The 23,320-nt window shown below is 34.7% G+C and overlaps 1 protein-coding gene across 3 annotated transcripts in view; it reads right to left on the bottom strand.

The window, feature by feature from the left end:
- The window catches only part of LOC115451434 (CD63 antigen), a 47,067-nt gene that overhangs the window by 3,380 nt on the left and 20,367 nt on the right, over positions 1-23,320 (bottom strand). The window contains exons 1-4 of one of the 3 annotated variants that reach the window (XM_030179754.2): positions 22,940-23,099; positions 22,631-22,737; positions 18,772-18,963; positions 5,477-5,647 (exon numbers count right to left, since the gene is read on the bottom strand). In XM_030179754.2, the coding sequence (XP_030035614.1) occupies positions 5,477-5,647; positions 18,772-18,963; positions 22,631-22,696 (429 nt within the window). In that variant the 5' untranslated portion in view covers positions 22,697-22,737; positions 22,940-23,099. Of the gene's footprint in view, positions 1-5,476; positions 5,648-18,771; positions 18,964-22,630; positions 22,738-22,939; positions 23,100-23,320 lie in introns of those variants that run through there. The other 2 variants (XM_030179760.2, XM_030179769.2) reach the window with 2 other exon arrangements.

Below are 23,320 nucleotides of genomic sequence, written 5' to 3'. Positions count from 1 at the left end.
AATATTGGCTGCTTATTCTAAATTTATAAATATGAATAACAGCCGTTTCCAATACACGATCCTTATCTCAGTCTTCAATCTAATTCTGAGAATGAACCAATCAAAATAATTCCAGTGATACAGGGTCTCTTTTGCCCCATAGCGTAAACTAAGCGGGCTCCTAAAAGTACGCAGTGCCCTGAAGGAAAGCCAACAAATTTTGATATAGGGCCTCTATGGCGAGCTACGCCATTGATTTTGTTTTTGGTAGAGGTATTATTTGAGAGTCCTCGAGCTTATTACTGACTTTATAAAACAAGCAATGAACAACTGTTATGTTCCGGCTTGAAGGATATTTAATTGAACATAATTATTGCGAATTATAGATACAATACATATATTTTAAAGCGGCCAATACAACCACTAATATATACTATATAGTACTCAGGAATAATGTAGCTTCCTACTAGTGCAAAAAAGTCAAAATCGGTTTAGTATTTCCTGAGATTAGCGCGTCCAAGCTCTTCAGTTTTAAACATTATAAGTGTAGAAATGGCATCAAAAGGCAAACCTATTCTTAAGTCCGTTAAAATCTTGCACATAATTTGCATTTAAATCCAAAACAATAATCTATTCAAAAAGTGCTGACGGGTAAATTGATGTTGATTGCTGACATGTAAATCAACGAATCCGTTTTTACAAAGCGGTGGAGGACGCAAAAACAGCCGTGTGAATGAGCTTGTTTGCGTTCGAGGTCGAGTCGACGCAGAGGCAGCGCGGCGGTTTGTTTGCAAAATATTGAACATAGTTGTAGTAGTTATACATTAACATAATTTCAGTTTGTCCGGTCCCAAAACATTTGGATTTTGTAAAGAAGTTATATCGACAAAAATTTATAATTTAAAATAAAATACACGCTTTTCAATGACTCATAAATAACTGAACGAATTCAAAACTTTATAACGCTTTTACACATTAACTTCAATCTAAATATTTAATCTAAAATAAAGGAAACCCCATGAAGATTATTTTAGAGAAGAAAAAAAGATTTGTGGATAAGGACAAAAAAGTTGAAAGGCGAAAAGCGATTTGCAATTTGTTAAGCTATTTTTGTGTCTGACTACAGCAGCCGTTATTAAAGAACGCTATGTCAGCATGTTTTATACGTCTCGCACATGCCTCTTCATGCCTTATCCGTTATTATTTTTAACCTGCCAGTCTAGCTAAAGAACAAACTCGTTTTTTCCAAGCAACTTGATTACCTTTTTATTAACTCTTGAATCCAGTTCGTCACGTGGTTTATCAGTCATACATAAAATATCTAGTAGCATAGCTAGACCGACTGAATTGAAACGGAATTGCGTCGACGTCATTTCCGTCGACTCATATAAAACAGATTTCATGAGAAATAAACGATATTAATCAATGTCTAAAAACGACCCTGGAAATAAACTAATCTAAGTAAAGTGAGAGTAACAGTCAATCTTTACTTTTTATAATCGGTCGATTTTTTATTAATATAGCTTTAAACGGTTTTATAATTTTGGCCAGAGACGACTAAAATGAGAAAGAATGGACGAAGTCTGGTATGTACCAAACCCGCCATAGTAGCCCATGTAGGTGTCCCGCGTTCCGGGACCAGTCTGTGTATATCCGGTTCAGACAGGCCGGCATAATTGTGTCGACTGCCCAGGGGTAATCATCTCTCGTCAGTCAACCTTCTAACGGACCCCACTCCACTTACCATCGGTGGTGGCGGCATTTTGCTGTACCCATAATAAAAACACCATCGACTTATTACATTAGCAATTTTTGCAAAACCTGGTCATTATAGTAAAAAAAGCAGTTTCATATAATACCAGCGTATTGTATTTTACTTAATTAATGCATATAGCGTTCAGTCCTCAAGGGGAAGTCTTTGTTTAATTGACACCAACTAATGAAGAGTTGCGAGAAAAAACCACGCTTGTCATTCAACAGAATTAACCGCAACATTACGAGAATATTGCTGCTCGTTTACGAGCGTGACAAACCTTGTGTACGTTGAAATAGGGCACATTATAGAGCCTTGGAATTTTAAGTATTTTAAAAAAAAAACCTGGATTGAGCAATGATCCATTATTAGATTTATGTTGAGACGTCACGGATTCAATAGTGTTCGATTTAAATGGATAATTTTATACATGTAACCATCGATATATATGTATAGATTTGGCGTTCCGAACATTCTCTGTGTTCAACTGAATTGAACTGCAATCCATTCAAACTGACTTTAGTATGGTCAATATTGACAGTTTGTGGGTGTGTACGGAGTGGTGCTCATGATATAAGATCTCGAATCTAAGTGTAAACCTGGATTTGAATAAAAAAAAAATTGAGTTAAGTAAAATTATTTGTTGTTCAAGTGAATAAATAGGTTATAACAGTGACGTTTTGGTTGCCATTTTAGTTTGAATTTTAGACAAATAGTTCTCAGAACAAGAACAAGCAATAGTTTATATGGACGTTCGTGTCTATAAAATATACGTGAATGCATGTAACATAATCTGTATTAAGTACCAAATATCAACTGTCAGTTTTATATGTAGTGTCTGTGGCATGAAAAATGAAACTCTCTTCCTAGCTGGTCAACATGGAGTTTAGGTTGCATTCAAAATAATCCTTACATAAAAATAAAGTTTTGTGCTTCCTCCCACGCACAACAACAAATAACACAATACACATATTACTCGTAAAGTTAACCATTTTTAGTTGACTAGACGGCAGCAACGATAGAATATCAAGAGCACATAAAACTTTTGTAATTGATGTTAGGTTAAACCTTGACCGAGCACTGGAGATAGGACTATGAGACACTTTATACTGTATGATAAACAAAAAATGATAGGGATTGCAAATTTAATTGAATGCCTTGACAGTTGTGTATGTAGTGCTAGTTGTTAAGACACAAAATAGAATTCCAACAATATTAATTCCAATCGGCAAAAGCAACAAAGGATACATGATACTGATCGAATGAAGGTTAGGTGTAATATGTGATTCATTTGAGACGAACTGCGTAATTATTTCACAGTATCCATCGGAAACTTTTACTAAATTGGACGTTGATACGAAAAAAGGATCCAACCCACAGTATGGTCGAAAATGAGCCGAGTATGCCAAAGTAGTTCTAGTCTATAAGGTGTTTATTTTCCAATAGTCAAAATATGTTAATTTGAACTTTTACTATAACAATATAAACTAGAATATCAATGAGCAAAAATACGATTTAAACGTCAATCTTCACTTTCTCAAAAGTGTTATTTTGTGGCCTAGATCCTTTTAGCGGATCTATGTCCAATTAAGGTTTTCGATAATAAAATATGCATATCCCAATCTTTTCTCTTTATTGTTTAATTGGTGAAATTGTTTATTTCCTTTCATTGATTTTTATTTTTAGATAAACGAAGAGCTCAATATAGTTCAAAACAACATCGATTTTGGCAGTTATTTGATTGTGTATAAACTGTTTTTGTAGTGCATTACATATACATGTTTATAACATTATTATAGTGATATGGCAGGATGCCAAGCCAAGGCCGCTGCGATGCACGGTGTCCGACACATGTGACAGATTGTTAGTGCTCCTATAAAGAATACTTCCGGAACTGCTTTATTTTTAATATTATTTTGTGTCCGTTTTGGCACGACGCTGAAGAAATTTGTGTTAAAGTTGAATTGTTTACGTTAGTAAAGATGGAAGGAAAACGTGTCTGTTGTATCGATTTTGTTTATGGGTGAGAAATAAGAGATCACATGACGAAACTATCTGAGGTAAACCCAGGTCTCTGAGGTCCGAATTTATAAATCAAAGTGGTAAACATTTAACTTTCTATCTCATCACCAATTTCATAATCCACAAAGATAGAAAAGGATAAAACATTCGCTGCCAAATATTTCTTAGAGATATGTTGTAAGCCGATTACATCTGCTTGTATTTTGATTGTACTTTAATTAAATAACCATAATAATAAAACATTTATACCCATTGCTATGAACAATGTCCTAAGATTGAGCAATGAATTGCAATGCATCGCGCTGACCATCAGTCCTTGTGTAATTCAGTGTGATATACTCCATTGTGCTGTGATTTGTGAAGCCGGCTAGTAGTTGCATTGCAAATCATGTTTGAATACGTTTAGTTTTATTTATATCTTTTCACAATAATCACTACATTGGACGTGAATGTAGTGTCTAATTAGTCAAATATAATTTAGAGTAGTCTGTGTGTTTTGATTATTTAAATTTTTGAGTTTATATTGCTCAGATTTTTTGAATTGAATGAATTGTTTCGCTTCGATGTACAGGCAAATTAAATCTTAACATTTAAGGAAATATTTTGTAGTTTTTAGCATGCGTATTATGACCTTTTTCACTCACAGTTACCCACGTATGCAAGTTTGCAGTAATTACCTACTTGTTATAAACCGACATAATAAACAATTTTAACACACATACAGACACGCAGGTGTTAACCCACGCATTTTTGTGTATTTATATTTTTTATTTGAAGTTGGATGAAAATCAGCTTCAAGCATTTGCTGTTTAGCATATGATAATCTAGATACTATTGGCACCGTAGTAAAGTGGAAACAAGGAAATATACTTAACTATCGAATCATTCATAACTATCGTCTTAATATCTTTCTTTTTATCTTACTAATATTATAAATGGTATTTTTTGTGGAATGTTTAATTGCTTGTTAGAAGTTAACGCTGAAACTGCTGAACGGATTTAAATGAAATTTGGCCTACGGGTCGACCATGAAATTAACATAAGATCTACATTTTATCGTGGGAATTTGCTACTCTAGAAAATATTTGACTTTTAAATCAGGTTTTTTAAGTAAATAGCGTTAGCGTGGTATAAACATTGCTATGGCTTACAACGATTTAGAGATTTTGTAGCGGTTAAGGCTATTCACTTCAGCGATGCCACTAGTATTGCTAGTTATTAATATTTTCCTACTCGACCTAAATTAATTTCGTATAAACAACAAATTTTCCTCTCATTATTCCATTATTATATAACATTTCCTTCCATTATTCTTGATTAACGCGTTTTGTATTTACCCGTCATAAGTAGGATCTGCCGACATTACAACGGCCATATAACATATAGACGCTACACTGCGATCTTCGTTAGGTCATCTCTTCATACATTCCTTTTAGTCCCCTTATTCTCAAATTCGATCATACCAAATGTTTTTAGAATAGTATTATGCAATTTCCTTACTAAGGCAGAAACAAGTTCTCACATGAAGAAAGATTTATTGCATTGATATACCGTGTGTAGCATAAGGTACCAATAACTTTGAAGGTATTTAAGATGTACCAACCCGTACTAGGCCATCGTGGCCGGTAACAATAACCTCAGTGCTAAACAATTCGCACTAGGCCATCGTACGTGACAAGAACTAAATACTGTATAAATCAACGTATTATAATAAGTACTCACATCAGTCTGCACAATATCGAATGTCTTGGCCACTTCCTTGTTCGTCGGATACTGGTCGATGGTCTCGTTCAGATGGCGGACGATGGAGGCCTCCAGGTCCGAGTGCTTCATGTACCCAGCAATGCCCACGGCCATCTCGGCGATGAAGATGATCAGCAGGAACACCGAGAACTGCGCACAATACGTCTACGAGTCAAGATATTTCGGATAGTGGAACTCAAGGTCTGACAACATTTGAGTTTAGGCGGTGGAGGGTTTCATTAGAGTAGGTATCTCTTAATTTCTGTCAGTGTATATTACGGATCCGCTACCGCCTGAACCCTTCGCGTGTGTCGTCAAACCTTGATTCGGTTTTAATTATGAGTAATGACATAGTTGTAAATATACAGACCATAAATCACACTACACTGGCAGAGAAATGAATTTGGAACAAAAAAAAAGAACCAATTAAAGTTAGGAAAAGTTATCGCTGTAATTTGTGCATTGATTTTTTAATTAATTGCGTTCAGTTTTGTTTTCTGCACCATTACTTTATCTCTTTTATTTTTTTTAGTTATCAACCTAGTTGCGCAAACAAAAAACAAGCCTAAACCATGGTTCCGACCAAAACAACAATAATTATTACTGTAATAATAACAGTTCCAATTAAAACAGCTATATTTTAACGCAAAGCGTTCGTAGTGGAGTTAGATGGAGCGTGAAGGTGTACGAAAGTTGAGGTCACAAACACCGTAAAATATTCCACAAGGCTATTTTGAAATGTGTTCAATATTGACTAGTCAAGCTGCTATTTTTAACTCATTTGGTGTGGTATTATATATACTACAGTTTTGAGATGTACTCTTTGTAATAAGGTAGATGATGGGCCAGAATGACTTAAAGTATTGCCTGGGCCTTTAGTCTAAAATATTATTAATAAGACGATATCACTAACTTGGGTGTCTAAAATCGGATTTCAATAGTGTTTGCACACTACTGTTTGACGTAGAGGAAACCGTGGTACTACCAAAAGCACATTAAAATTTTATAGAAGCCAATATTTAAATAACTTTACTTAGCGATTTACTTTTACAACTAAAAAATGGCAAAGCCAATGGTAATTTATATTAGCAAACCAATGTTTCCTAGAAACGCGTTAACGTTGTTTTAAAACAATCCCCTCAAGATAATTTACGTAAGTCCAACAGTACACAGGGAATCATACGTAACACAAGTGAAAGGTATGGCGGTTGTGTATTCCTACATTAGATCATTAGTGAACTGCATAATGCGTACTCGGCGTTTTGAAATTATTGCATGATGCACCTAGAGGCCGTATTGCTGACAAGAATATTCGTCATTGCATTTGCTATATAACGTAAGCTGATGAAAGGTCAGAAATAACTGTGACAAATGAAAGATGTATATAAATTATTAGTATTAATATCAAAATACTTGTTTGTAACAGCTAGCACCATCTATTGTTGTTCTTTGCACTTATTGAAATGTGGCATTGTCTATCCCTTACATGTGTACTATATTTATAAAAAAACTAATTAAAACCTCTAGTATTGTCTGTGTCAAGCTACTATGCGTTTTGCTGCGTTTTCTTTATTATAAATAAAGTCGTAGTGGTGAGATTTCTAGGTGTCTATGTCGATGAAAATCAAGACTATAATATGAAGTTAGTAAACTAAGTTACTGAGCTATTATTTATATTTTAGCGAGGCTTTGCACGACTGCGGGCTATTGGTAAGCTTAGTCGAGTGCGAAACGAGATTACAGAAGCGTTTGCAAGCTTTTTAATCTCGGCCGAACCCGGAATAAATCTTTGTGTAAACGGTACATATTTGTATTAAGTTTGGGTTTTATGCAATCGGAATGTCGTCGTTAATCCTAATATTTATTAAACAAAACGTGTAAAAGTAGGGTCAGAAGTATTCGTCGTATCATTCGAAGGAATCTATCGAAAATCATATTTTTCTTTTAGAATAATATGGACTGATAAAAAAACTATTTCGTTGAGAAAAAAATTAAAAATATTTTTATGATTTTTCAATAATGGTTGACAGTGATTTTTGTTTTCAATTCAATCAAAGCAACGCTAAAATTACGAATTAAATATTTATAAAGGCACGTGATAAAGGTGTGCACGTTTAACTGTTAGTTGTAAATATGCACAGACTGCACGAGTTACTGGAATTTCCCGCTTGAATATAAATAAACACAGCTTTAGTGATAATGCCACTGAAACGGACAGCACAACAGCTAAAATTAACAATTATTGATCCCGAGGTTGATGAGACGGACTGAGGCGTCAATAAGGGTGCCGAGGAACGACCCAGTGACCTACATGTCAAAGCAATCTCCGAAGTGCTTCGCAAACAAATTAAGGCAAAATATATCACCATAGACACGAGTATTGCATTTTGCCGACGTACGTCACGCTGTGAGTCAGATTCATTTAACTTGTAGACGTTATTTAGCACTTGAGCAGGTTCATGATAACGCTGTGGCTATTATTTTGTCATTGTTTGGTTTCAAAACTGACGTATTTTATGAATAATGTTATTGGTTTGACGCAGTTTTTGGAACAATCGAGCGGTATAGAACTAAGAACCTAAATATAAAGAAGACTACTTCGATGGCTTAGTTGTACTGCTTGCGCGGTACGACAGCGCTCTGAGGTCCTGGGTTCGAATCCCGGGTCGAGCAGTAATATTGGAATCTGGACTGGAATTTGTGCCCGATATGACAATGGGCTCGCCCCCTATCACATCATGGGACGGAACACACTTGGCGAAAAGTGGGTGCCTTTGTTGCGCTTCTGCATACCCTTTCGGGGATAAATGCGTTATGTTGTGTGTTTAAAAAAGAATTTAGGGATTACTAGCATTTCGAAACAGCGTAAAAAGTTTTATTGGTGTTTTCTTTGTTTTTATTCATATATATCTTATCAAATGAGTACACAGATGTTTACATAACTCATGAGTCAAGACTGATGATTGGGATACTTCATTATCCTTATGAGTCAGGTGCGGTCGGTACAAGTTAGCTTGATTCTGGCGAATATGGATGGATGGAATGTTTTGCGTTGCTTATTCCCATCAGGTTCGTTACCCTCTCTTTGTGAAGATAATAAAAAAATAAAGCTATTATTTATGGAAGAAGAAGATATGGCTTCTTTTCCCAGTTTTGGTTTTCCTATAAGAAATTTTAGTGGCAACCTGCATGAATTTTTCCTTTGAAAATATAATCACTAGCTAATTTAGGTCTACAATTTGTGTCCCATATTGTGATAGGTGCGCTCTTTAACCCATCATGGGACAGAACGTACATGGCAAAACTGGGTGTACTAGTTGCAACTCTCCATGTCCCTTCGGTAATAAAAAACGCTAGTGTGTATGTATCTATGATGTTTAGGACGAAGAAACGTAGAACGACAGAATACTTAATGTTCCGTTGGATTTTTTCTAAATATTCTGTTTCCTGCATAAATATAAAAAGTATGATGTTTAGGACGAAGAAACGAACGACAGAATAATTGATGTTCCCATGTTTTTTTTCTAAATATTCTGTTTCCTGCATAAGTATTATAAGACCAGTTTACTTTCCATCTTTACTCTGCGCATTGAGTACATATTTGAAGATTTATACTACTTGAACATTTATTAACCGCTACAATTGTAAACTGGCTTTAGATTAGCAAGAACACTTGAAGTTATCCTCCGCAAGCGATTTTTACTGTGAAAACAGTCACTGTAAGCAAACTTCTGCAATTTGTTAGCCGGCAAGACTTGCGGTGAGCTATATTTATATAGAATTATTTAAATGTTGTTGCCGTTAACGTATCTAGAAGTTCTAGTGCAATATTTGCTGCGAACTTTCTAGTCTAAACTTAGATTTATTATGTATATCAATATTGTTATTATATGTGGAATTTAAGTTTTGTTACTAAGCGATACCGGAAAAATATATCACATTGAATGTTCAGTCTAGTTTAGGCACTTATAAGTTATGAGTTTGCATGGTATATTACTCATTCATTGCACGTGATTTCATACGTACGGAGAAAAAGGTATTTAACCTGTATCATGTCCTATATAGGCTACACTAAGATCTTTTTTCCTTAAACTCTACAAACATTAATGTTTAATTGCACTATCGAAGCCATTCTATCTCTGTCAACCTTTACGATGTGTGAGCGAGACGAAAGATAATGCATTGCATTAACGTAAAAATAAACAAGGTAATATAAAATTACCCTACACGTGAAGCGAAATTATCTACAAGTGCAAATGAATAACATTTGAATAATGACGCAATTCACGGTTTTCGGAGAGGTGTAGGCGATGTAGTGGTTAAACAACAAAGCCTTTAAATAAATTTAAAAAAAAATGGACAGGATAACTCTGTAAAATCGGCTTACACTTCATTGAAAGTAATAAGTTATAAATTCACAACCAATGTATCAAAACTAGAACTCCTTGAGTGCAATAAAGGAAGTGACCGCACTATTTCTAATTCCATTCACAATCTGATAGAGATTTGGAGTGACTTTAGTATCAGCTTGCTTAGAAAAGATAATCCACGAAGATTAAGAATAAATTGTGCTATTATTGTTCGTTCTATTTGAGCAACTTTAGAACATGACCTGATTCTACACAATTCAATTCGCCCATTCCACGCCAATTTGAGAGACGGTCGTTAATTTTTTTGTAGTTTCTGTAAGTTGGTACAAATACTCTAGTGTTGTTTTTTATTTGTCCAAAATATTCACTTGTATATTGGCGATGATAATAGCAAGATCCGAACATGAAATAAGCCGTATAGGATGGTGGAATTTGCATAAATACTTTACGATAATGTTACAGCAAGAGGAATTTTAAGACTATGTCGATCTGATACATTAAATATTTTTATATAACCTACTTCTCAAATAGTTTACTCATTTGAATATACGTTGGCAATAGAAGGTAAAATTGAATTTGGGTAGCTTGTAAGAAACGGGAACTGTTAGCAACAACTTGAATTACTTCGCAAATTTTTCAACCGTGTCATTACATGGTGTTGTTATAATCACTTATATGCTAATATGTAGGAAGGCACATGAGAATTTATTTATAGTCATAAACTATACAAAACTAAAACGTCTTAATCTTTCCAACGGAACTATGTCATTGTTTTGCCGTCTTAGCATAATACTGCTGTGCTAAGTTCAAAAGCGGTATCTCAAAAAAATGTAAAATCTTGATTTTTATGTCGTCAGATAGCTTAAAGAAATACCCATCCAACGAACTTACCTAAATAATGCTATCTTTTTTAGAACTTGTTAAAAAAACCTTAAAAAAGTATCTCTATCTCAATTTACATACAAAACCATAAAACTATATTTACAAAACTTCGATTATGTCTAAATAAGGTTTCCCTGACATACCGCTTTTGCGCTTAGCACGGTAGAATAGTACTGTGACAAAAAATGATTCTAATTTTATAGATTCATAGCGCAAGCGGCATGACAACTATTATTATTTTTAGAGTAAATGACAAGGGACAGTTAGAAGAACAAAAAGATTGGCTAAACAAGAACAACTAAATCTGACAACGCAGCCTTTTTTTATAACACCTGCCATTTCACCTAAACAATAGCTAATTTCATAGAGAATGGTTGAATCACCATCAAGCGTGTATTTTTGTTGTGACTGACTCACAACAGATAACGTTGTTTGTCGGCCGCTGCAATGCTAGCTGTATTATCGATTTTTATAATGTTCTACGATGACTACGGTAGTTCATGTATTGAAAATATAAATAAAAACAGCCAGAACACACAGCCTTAGTCTTATGATTCAGGAATTACGCGGGATTTTCGATCTTAAGATCCGAAACAAAATATGTTGAAGATTTAACAAATTTTCACATTATTATTTCTAATATGGGAAGTAGTAGTCATCAGTATGGCGAACACAGTGGAATACCAAACAATACTTTGTAATTCAAGGTGTTGGATCGTGTTTGTACTGTTTATGGGCGTTTATCGCTTACCATCAGGCGAACTGCAAGCTCGTCTCATCATTCAAAGCATTAGAAAAAAGTTTGTATAATAATAGAATACCACTTCATAACTCGACAGATTTTTTCATATCAATTAATTATAAAATGTGACTTTCAGTATTTTAAGGGACTCATAAAATATCTAACAGACTGTATCTAAGTTTATGATCGGTTGGAAGCTAGTTGTTTTACGTTCTGTACGCACTTGCCCTTTCAGATGCCGCTCGTAACAACTTCACGGTTATTTTATTTAACTTTATAATATATTAGTAATACATTGCCGTTGTAATACAAATAATATATAACCATTGAAAATCTTTACCAGTCGACCAGAGTTGGTCCCAGCTTTAAAAATATTGGCGCTGTATACGAGAATTTAATGTTTTCTCTTCGTTGGAACGTATCGCCATAGTCAATAATGCAGTTATCCCTTACTAAACGCTGATCCTTTAGTGATATTATCTTATCTCCACAAGTCATATCCGGCCTCGGATCCTTGATAAATACATTGCATTTAGGACGCAACTCATGGGACTGTTAACATCAGCGATGAGCGTAATCGTTGCTTTTCGATAGTTTGACAACACTACTGAACGCTACCACACATATTGCAGTATACTACACTTTAAGCGATTGAAAAGGAGGTTGATATTTTTAAAATTACGTCAAACACTATTCATATAAGCGATTTCAATACAGCGATATAATCTATAGTAATAAATAAATCGGAAGAGTTTGTTTCTTTGAATACGCAAATCTCAGGAAGTACTAAACCGATTTTGTTTTTTCTTTCACTAATAGGAAGCTACATTACTTTATCCCGGCAAAATGTAAAGCGGGACTTATATCCTGGAAAGACTTATTCACGCAGGCGGAGCCGCGAGCAAAAGCTAGTGCAATATAAATCACGCGTAATGTAGACACAGCTGCAGATTTCCCAATTGTCACCCAAAGCAATCTTGTTCATCAAGTTCATATTATAGTTTTAGACTTAATAAGCCACTTTGATTATAGAATAATTTTGTGCTATTTTATTATTTACTAGTTGTCGCTTACTTATATAAAGCCTTTCGCGTTTCAAGTCCCTAAAGTACCGAAAGACGCATGCGCAATCTCAAATCAGATTAAAAATACAAATATTTCCCATGGGAGCAAATTACCGGGATAAAAATTTGCCTATGTATTCATCCAAGACATTGCCTCCCCGTGTGCCAAATTTTATTCAAATCCGTTCAGATGTTTCTGCATTTACTCCAGACAAACATCATTACATTTTCACCAACTCGCACTTATAATATTATTGAAGTAAGTAATAACTAAGACTGTCCATATAAAACTACCATAGATTATAATTAAGCGTAAATCGTCATATTACTCAAAATCCTAGCCGGAAGACGATAATTTTTTCAACAGTTCGTACGTCGTAATTAGGAAACCCCCGATTACGATGTAGACGTAATTACTGATTATTGTATCACGTCCGTCTATTGTGTTTTCGCTCATTTTAACCACTACGCGAGGAAATTATAGAAATGTTTTTCTCTAAATTGACAAGAATTGTTAAAGGAAATGTTATTTGCTTGGACAGACATTATTTTGTTTTAATCAAAATATTATCATAGATATTATAATATTAATGATTCTAATACATATGAATGAAACTGTGATACACACACAAAAATGTGACACCCACTACCCGTCAATCAGTATTTAAAATTTAAATCAACGCAGTTCCTGAATACTAGCAAGTATTCAGGAACAACAACAACATGGCTCTTGGAACACATTAATCTAAGAGAATTTAATTTTAAAGCCTTAAAAGAAACCATTATTGACACAAGAAGGGAACAGTGCAAAATCTATTATTCTTAATCATGATTCGTTTAATAATACTTAGTAAAAATAATAGGAAATCTGCATCATAAATATAATAAAAGTAGTTTAACCAGTTTGAAGTTTGAACACGAATTAATACGTAAGAGGAAACTTAGATATCAAGAATAGCAAAGTCGATTTTTGTCTCGTAATGTGGATTATTCTAGATTTTTTGTACTATATAAATGCATGTTAGTCGGTTACCCAGGCTTGGAGATTGAAGATTTGATGCTTATTGTTCTTTTTAAAGTGATTGGGTTCGAATTAGTTTCTGATAGTGTTCCTTTGTCACTTCTATCATGAGCCAGAATTAGGTGTAATGTGAGTGCATTAATGCCGCACCTCTGCACACTTCGAAAATAAGAGCATATTCAAATAATGTCAAGTGTAACTTGATTGGTTGAAAACCTACTTTTACCAAGTCATGTGACTGCAAGCTTGAGGAAAATCCTTGACGGCTTTGTTCATCACATATAGCATATGCATTTAAAAAACAGATTTCCAAGAATCTGTTGTTCATTGACCGTAATAGTTGTTTTAATCTGTATCAACATTATTAAATTTGAATTTATTTATATTTTGTGAATAACCTAGGCCATATAAATACTTAATTAAAGTTTTCCCTTAGGCATTATTAACATTAACCGTTAGATAACGACAAATAAAACAAACAAGGTCTACATTATTCGCTTCGTCCAATCACTGCGACTTCGAACAAGTACGTTTTACGACAGACATGCTTGCCGCAACATTCTTGAATTGAATTTGCATATTTTTATTACTTCATCAATGATATCATATACTTAAAACTCGAAGGTATCAGATTCGTATCAAAATTGGACACTAAAGTTTCTCAATTAGATGTCACTTTTACCTGTAACTTTATTTTTGGTTGTACTATTCTATACATCGACCATTGAAAGGCTAATTGTACTAAGCGACAAGTTTAAAAAAAAATTATAAAAAAAAAATTACAGAAAAATAGATGATTTTAAATATGATGAAACTCAGTGTCGTAAAAAAATGTCGCTTCAGTTATTAGTCCCGTCCAGCCATATATTTTAACATCTTAAAAACTGTACGAGGATGGCTGCTTGGTGCCCGTCGCGACCCTTCACATTACCACCCGAAGTATTGTTTAAATCCAAAGCATTGCGTGATATAACTAGCCTCGTCAGTCCTAATTCCGAGCCATTAGATTCAAAATCACCCAGCAAACATGGTTCAAAAACTGTCCAAAACATCCACCGGATTATCGATAACCACAACTTCCGGGTGGTAACTAGCAACCCATTACCTTGAAGAGATCATTCACTTCACATCGATCGATGCTAGACAGTCCCGAGTGCGGGTCGACGTTTCACACATGTAGTAGGACGGGCCTCGGTTCATTTTGAAGCTGTACAAATTATTTTATGAACGCTACTTCACAGTGAAGGTGATATCTCAATACGACGCAAAATGTACAAATAATATTCATACAGGCAGGCCTTTTTTGTCACTTCTGGCACGCAAATTCTCGAAAGTTTAGGTCCATAATTTTTACAAATCATCAACACCCCCCCCCCAACCTTTTCCTCCTTTCTGAACATGGCAATTTTTTATATTTTCAAAACTACCTTTGAGAGCCTATGCGTACTCCCACAAAAAAGCATATAGGTAACAAAAGATTTTGCCGCCTCCATTATGCCTTGTTAAAAAGTCCAATGCGCACTTCACCGGGAATATAAATAGCCTTACATTTTATATACAGTATAGTGGCCCCAGACTTAAAGTATTGCGTTGTGAGAATCAGAGTAACAGACTTTCTCAAAACATCCGGACGCAAAACAAACATTTGCGCACAAACATTTGTCTCGACGCGGAATCGATCGAACGACAACCCTTTATACGATTGTAACATCGCCTAATGGCGGATAGAAGTCTTGCTAATATTACAATTGCGAAAACTGATAAAGAATTGTTAGAAGTAAACGCAATAAGTGATGAACAAAAATGGACAAAATGTAGCAGGATTAGGAATGAATAGGACATTCCCAATCCTAAATAAAATATTGTATGCCATATTTATTCCGAGAAATACACAAAGGGATGTTGATTTGTGGAACAGTTATTCACAAATTGTAACTTTAAAAATGAGCGCCTCTATGAAATAAGCTTAGTTATGTTTATTGTAGATAGCCTTTGCCCACGGCATTTCTCGCGTGTCAGGTGTTATGTAACTTTCTATTAGTGAAAGTATTTTCAAAATCGGTTGAGTAGTTCCACAGATTAGTCCTTACAAACGAACGCACAAACAAACAAACTCATAAACTTTATAATAATAATATAGAGTACCGTTCTGATCGTATTAGTATGAAGTGATTTTGCTCACACCTACATGTGTACATTTATGTGTGCAACTTATTAATAAAACCATTATGGCAACTGACAGCCAAATCAGGTTTTCGGAAATGTTAGCGCGAACGAGTTTGTGATAAAGGAACACATTAAAACTTATTTTAAGAAGTGATAATGACTTGCCATGTTAGAATAAGATCGTTAGATATCGAATTTTGTCTAATGCCGCAGTTAGAGGGGGCAAATTAGGAGAAGAAAAAGGAACAGAATAAGTTAAAACTTGAACTACAGGTGGTAGGTCTCTCATATGTGAGAATCCGCCTGGGTAGGTACCACCGCAATATCTATTCCTGCGGCCAAGCAGCAGTGTGTAGTCACTTGTGTCCAGGTTTGAAAAACATTGCAGCCAGTATAACTTCAGGACATAATAAGACTTATCATCTCATGTCTCAGGATGGCTAGCTCAGTGGAATACCAAACAGTACTTTGTAATTCAAGGTTTTGGATGGTTTTTCTAATGTTTATGGGCGGTCGTATCGCTTACCATCGCTTGCGAATGGCAAGCTCGTCCCGTCATACAAAGCAATACTAAAGTTTTGTTATGCCGATTACAATATAATACAAAGACAATTTAGTTCGTACTTCATAACGCTAGTTTTATACCTGGCTGGTTAACCAATGTTTGCACACAACCAACTTCGAGAAACATTTTATTGCGTATTAAATTGTTTTTGTTAAACTGCGTCCAACTTCGAACAATGTCCAAGCCTTTGTCCCTTGCGCTTACACATCTGCTATTCATTTCGCCTTTCCTACACCTTGCCCTTTATTTATTCAGTTCTAGACAGCCCTTCGTGAGACAATTGCGCTTGCTTTTAACACCATTCTTGAACGCTTTTGTACTTCTACCTACTCCATAACTGTTCCATAGAATTATTTATTTGAATCTCCAACAACAGTTGTGCTGTATCATAACATTGTTTATGTACGTATTTATACTTCACATTCCGAATTGTTTAGATAATGGAGTTATTACTTTACGGCTGTTTCAATTTCAATTTAGCTATCCATATATTTTATCTGGTAATCAAATCAATAATCATAGTAAAACACGTTCACGCCTCATTCTTAATGTGGTGAGCAGAGCACAAATAATTTACATAGGTGAAAGATTTTGCATCGAAGTTGTATGTATTTAGTTAGACAGGGATTCGAACATAGAATCGTCTATCCCCTACCATCTGACCAAGGAGGTGGTCGTATATCTAACAATTTGTAAAATTCGTAACATTTCATCAATAAAGCTAATGGAGGCAAGTAGAAAGGATGCTTCCATTTAGCGACATTAAAGCAATCGCTCCGTGTCAAAGGTCGCAGCTTCTGACTTCATCTTGTCAATTGAAGTCTTGACCGGGTTAGTTTGGATGCACATATGGACGTTTGTTGTATGAATCGAATCTAGAATGTAATATATCATACTAATTATACTAGGTTTTGGTCGCGTCTTCGTACTGAAAGTAATTTAGAATAAAATTTATTAGGGTATTCTAAATTCAGTACATATTTCAAACACGCCGGCATAATAGGGGACCGTCCTATGCTTGATTTTGTACATTATTCTATATTTAATGGTTAATAATACAAAAAAGAAGGACTCCTGCGAAAACTGCATAAAAATTGGTTAAAAAATGAGACAGTAATTCATATTTCATATATTGTAATTTGCAGAAGTGGGCGCGTTGTGGGGATATTGCTTTATCTCTTTCTTTCGCACGCGTCGTAATTTCCGATGACGTCAAATGTGGATATTATGTCTCTTTTCTGTTTCTTGATAATTACCCCTTCCACCGAAATTCAAAGACTTATAACTTGTTGATTTTTTACTGAATTTTAATAATTCCTTCTGTGTTATAATTTAGGTAACGTAAATATTTGATAATAGTAAAGAACAAAAATGAGTCCGGTACCCTATTCTGGCGAATAGCGAGAAGCAATCTCTCGTCAGTACACTATCTGGTCCCTATTCCACTGCCGATACGGTATGAAAAGAATCAGACTAAAACCTGTATTACTATATAGGCAAATTTTTTACATACAACATGAAGCCGCGAACAAAAATTAGCAAGATTAACCGTTCATATTAAAATCATTATAATAGCCGAGAGTAATGTACTTGTGGCATGGTTAGGGGCGTAGCCAGCGCCGTATCAGATGTATCAATATTTTGCTGGTGGTAGGATATATTTTATATCCGCCCGGATAGCAACCACCGTACTCAAGGTGTTAAAACCCGCCATAGTGGCTCACGTGTGTCGCGTTCCGAGATCAGCTGTGTATAATCGGTTTCAACAGGCCGGCATAATTGTGTCGACTGACAAGGTATAATCATCTCTCGTCAGTCGACATTTTATTGGATCCCATTCCACTTACCATCAGGAGCAGTGGGGTCACTGTGCCCATATAAAAATAATTACGGGACTCCATTGTATGTAAAGTCGGAATACCGGGGAGTCATCCTGTATAGATGCTGTCCCCGTGTAGGACCTCCGGAAAATTTTAATACAGGCCCCGTCTAGACAAAACTACTCCATTGGGCCTGGTTACTTATTGTTAAACAATTTAATTGATCAGTATAGAAGCGCAGTATACATTTGTGTTGTATAGATAGGCTAACCTTGAGTATAACGAACTGTTATTGATAACTCATGTCCTATGAAAGCACAGATGTTTTTATTAGACTAAATGATTTGCATACAACCAAGAACGATCGGAACGCATTGACATTATCATAGACGGTCAATAAAGACGATATTCGGTCCATATAGTTGGAGATTATAAAATAAAAAGTACTTTTCCTCACAATTACAATGTCTGGCGAATTGATAACCTTCCTTTGTTCCATTTCACACGATTTTATTTTATATTCAAACTTCTTAGTAATTTTTTTTTTATCAAAACTACGTGGATTTATTATTTGAAGTGCACATATTACTCTATCCTTCACATTCCATCTATTAAACTGAAAGCCACAAAAAATAAGTACTCACGGTGACTATCATGCAATGGTTCTCCTTAACAGCGCCACAGCATCCGAAGAAGGCCACGATGAAAACAATAATGCCCACAATGATCAGCACCACAGGGCCGGAAGTGTAGAAGTTCTCATCGGTGAGGTCGATGTATGGCCACGAGTTGATCTGAGCCTTGATGCCGACTATCAGAATGATGAGACCGGTGATCTGGAAGGAAAAACGTGGTTAGTACATGATGGATAACTGAACGATATCGCTGTACGTCTGATGGCGTAAACTTCATAAACAGTAGACCTAAATAGCACTGCGAGGCATTGGGTTGCGCTCATTACTTTAGCCAAGTTTCTAGCAAGTTCTCGAAATATTTTGCGCTAGAATTTCCAGACGCTTTTTTATACTTGCACGGCAACACTGCTCCTGAGGGTAAGTGGAGTGGCGTCCAACAGAATGTCGACTGACGAGAGAAGATTACCCCTCGGCAGTCGAGACAATTATACTGGATTGTTGGAACTACTTGGAATTTGCACTAGCAGCAATATAACAATAAAAAAACATGCGTCGTGGCGTCCTGCTTTGATATTTGCAGAAGATGGCGATTGTTTACACGATAAAAATTACTTGCGGAAGTCAACTTCTGCAAGATTCTTTCTCTAAACTTCGTTTTAGACATACAGATGTCGATGTACGACTTCTTTGATACAGGACTGCTGCGCACATTGGAAATGGATCGGAAGCTAAAGGGTATTAATGTGTAAGCACGTTCCGGACCGTCAGATGTCCCTTCGAATTCTATTTTTAGAATTAGTAAAAAGTCCTCGCTCACTTTACGGTTAGGGGTACAAACTTGGCATTTTAAAGGTGAATAATGGAATACATTATTGGTCAACAAACACCTTGACATTACTATATTTAGTTTATGAAAACAGCAGCAATTTTGACCTAACATTATAAAATGCGGTTTAAAAATTGAGGATTGAAATGAAAAATCCAATAAGGTAAATAATTATCGAACCTTGCATTCATTGCACATACACTTACACGATGAGAATCCCGATCTGAGTGTTTACTCACTCGCCGAGCCACTGAGGTCATTAATTGTAACCTTTTAGATTACGGCTGTGTACTTATAGAATTGCTATGTTTGACTTTTAAACATATTGTTTCTGGTCAATGACTTATGACGATTCAATAATGCGCTGATTAAGTTTTTTTATATGTAATGCAATGAGAAATGCTTGCCTAATAATAACTTTTTTTTTTTGGGTATTGGACCCTGCAGTCAGCACCGGGAGAAACCTGCGAATGGGATACTGGAATTCCCGGCTTAGCGTCTGCAGGGCCCTAGAAGAAATTTAGGAGGAGATATCTGAGAAGGAACTTTAGGGGAGGAGAAGGAAACCTCTTAGGATGGAGGTTGGAGAAGACCAGGAAATATTCGCGAGCCTTTATAGACCTTAATGTGGCAAACATAACTGTGTGCTTTAGGCCGCGATAAATAGCACCCGTGCATTCAGTGTACTTTCATATTGATCATACCTAGTAAAGTATGGCAAACAAGACAAATATATTATATACCAAATGATGTCATCGCGCTGCGTTCGTCACCTAGAGAAATTAGATGTGAAGCCTCTATTTACAATACGTGGATCAAATACGTTTTCAGTTTATTGTCAAATAATTTTGTATGTGGTGTTTATCTACAATAGTAAATCATACTTCTATGCTATTAATTTTATGTTACTTTCTGAGCAATGGCGTGAAAGCCTAATAAATATAGAAAGCCCTACAATGCCCAATTTTACTCTAGCTATAATGACCTTTAAGAGTAGTGCTGTTGAGGAGCATAACTGAACGAAACCCGTGAACTCTGATGTTCATAATCTATGTGACATCAACAATAAATACAGAGCTAAGTTGTATGTGTTTATATTTACAGGCTTTAACTCGGATTTTTAGGTAGAAGCGTGTGATGCAGATTTGTCTATATTTATTCATGTTATGGTAACTGACATACATTATTGTATGAATAATGAAGTAATGCAAAATGGTTTATGTGCCATTCTTCATAGCATTGATGTATGGTAAACATTTGCATAGAACCAGCACCTTTCATAAAAAAAATACAACTACAATATATAACTTTTTGTTCATACACTAATGCCTTTTATCTCCGAAAGGGTAGGCAGAGGCGCAATTGGTGCGTCTATTTTCCGCCGTATTTCGTTCCATGATGTGATAGGGGGTGAGCCTATAGACATCATCATCATCATACACATTTGTCCACTGCTGGACATAGGCCTCCTCCAAATAGATATTGGGCACAAATTCCAGACTCCAGGGTGATACAGAGTCAGAAAAGGCAATAACACTGCCCAACTTGGGAATCGAACCCAAGACCTCAAGCACTATGGTTGTACCGTAATACAACTATGCCACCGGGGCAGTCATTTGTAGATACATTAATTATTTAACACATTAACCAAGTATTTTATTTTAAATATATATTTAAAATAAAATACTTGGTTAATGTGTTAAATACATACATTACATATATATGTATGTACTTATATTGTTCAACACATGTGCAATGTTCATATTATTTTTCAATATTTAATTTTTCATTGTCTAAAATGTAAATAAAAAATTTACTCAATATTATCAGCAGCTTGTATATTAAAACCAGCTATAATCTATTCATTGAATTATCTTTGTTCTACATTGCACATCTGTCTCAATGTTTCAGCAAACCCAAGTCAAACACAAAATTTGACATTCTATTGTTTACTTTTTGGACAATTTTAATAACACATAATAAATGATATGATAAAGAAATTCAATAATGTGTTACAAAATGTGGTACAATTCATTGAAAATTTTAGATAAGGGTAAAACTACATTATATCTTGATTTACATATTATATTAATAGGCTATTACATTTTATATTATGTTAAGCTTTGAATTGTGAGTGTGAAATTTATATTTGAAATTAATTTATGTATACCATATTGAAGGAAAGAAAAATCGTAATGTAAACCAACATGTCTCGTAACTTATCTTAAAAAAAATGGGTTTTATGTTCAGAACTCAATTAATATCCATAACAGATATTAAAAATAGTTTTAAATATAACTATAGTATATTAATATGTTATTGGAATTCATTATTGAGAGTGGTATAAACATCGGCCATATGTATAAATGTTATCAATAAGTATGTTCATAATTTCAATATCAAATTACTGTGCGGTCATTGGAACTTTCTAAAGATAAAAATGTCATTTAAAATTAGATTTGTTTGGGCTTTAACTTTTAATATAGGCAAAAATTTTAATATCAATAACATTTCACTATGCCATTAAAGTTATTTAACTATATTTAAATAGGTACCATATTATCCATATTATGATAAACCTCAATAAAATTTTATATAGACAGAGTATACTTATGTGCTTTTTTGTATTGTAGTTATTATTTATCCTTATTATTCTTTACATCCACAAAAATCATCTCTGTATGAAATAATTTCACGAGGTGACCTGCCATAAATAGTTACAATTCAACATAAAAAGTAATTACGATTCACGAAAGCATAAGGTTATAAGATTGGAATAAAATAAGGTAAGTACTTATTTATTGTGCAATTTGTTTCAACAGGTGAGTCACATCACATCAGTTTAAAAAACCATTTGCAAACCTACCCACGCATATAAAGAGATAGGTAATTATTTTGTGCAGTATTTTCAAAAGATATTTTTTTGTAGATCTAAGGCAGCTGTCGGTTAAAACTTAGAACAATAAAGCATTGTGAGACAAAGTAATTTTTTTACAGCAGCTACTCGTAATAGACAAAAACAAAGAACTTGAAAAAACTCACCGCGAATAAAAGGTTGAAGCAAAAAAGTAGGTACTTCACACAGGACATTCCTCCTCCGAGAGCCATGTTTACTTTCTTAGATTCCAAATTCAAATAATAATCACGATCTGTAACAGGACACCGGGGTTAGTTCCTTTCGCCACGCATCACTTAGCCAAACATTGATTTTGCGTTGTTGACACTACGTGATACATCGATCCAGAACAAGTCTTTTTTACGATTTTTTTGCGGTAAAATTGTTTTTAGCGTTTATATTTTAATTATGAATTTCGTGGCCGCATAAACTTCATAACAAAAACAAAAACTTACCGCCAAATGTTATCTTTTGCGTTTAAACAAATATCCGCAAGAGCACACGTCTATCACGCACGAAACTCAACGAATAATGATGTTGCTATAGCGAGGCACAAAAAGCTACTACGGTTTAAGTATTGCTAGTAGAATAAGTTTAGGAAATGGTAGTTTTCGTTTATATATTTTTTAATTTCTTGAAAAAAAAAAATACTTAATGCAATGATTCATAAATGTTTTCTTATGTTAATGATTAGTAAGAATGAGTACAATATAAATTTGTAGCTCCCCTATTAGTAGATTGTATTATACAAACGTTACACATTATTCGCTAAGACTTCTAACTTTTACTGACGTCGGACAATATTTTCGGAGATTAGATGACTGTGTCAAGATAAC

The sequence above is a fragment of the Manduca sexta genome, chromosome 17, assembly GCF_014839805.1.
Source record: "Manduca sexta isolate Smith_Timp_Sample1 chromosome 17, JHU_Msex_v1.0, whole genome shotgun sequence".
In the NCBI taxonomy this organism is placed as follows: domain Eukaryota; kingdom Metazoa; phylum Arthropoda; class Insecta; order Lepidoptera; family Sphingidae; genus Manduca; species Manduca sexta.
Note: the sequence above shows the minus strand (reverse complement) of the source record. Positions and strands in the feature narration are given on the sequence as shown.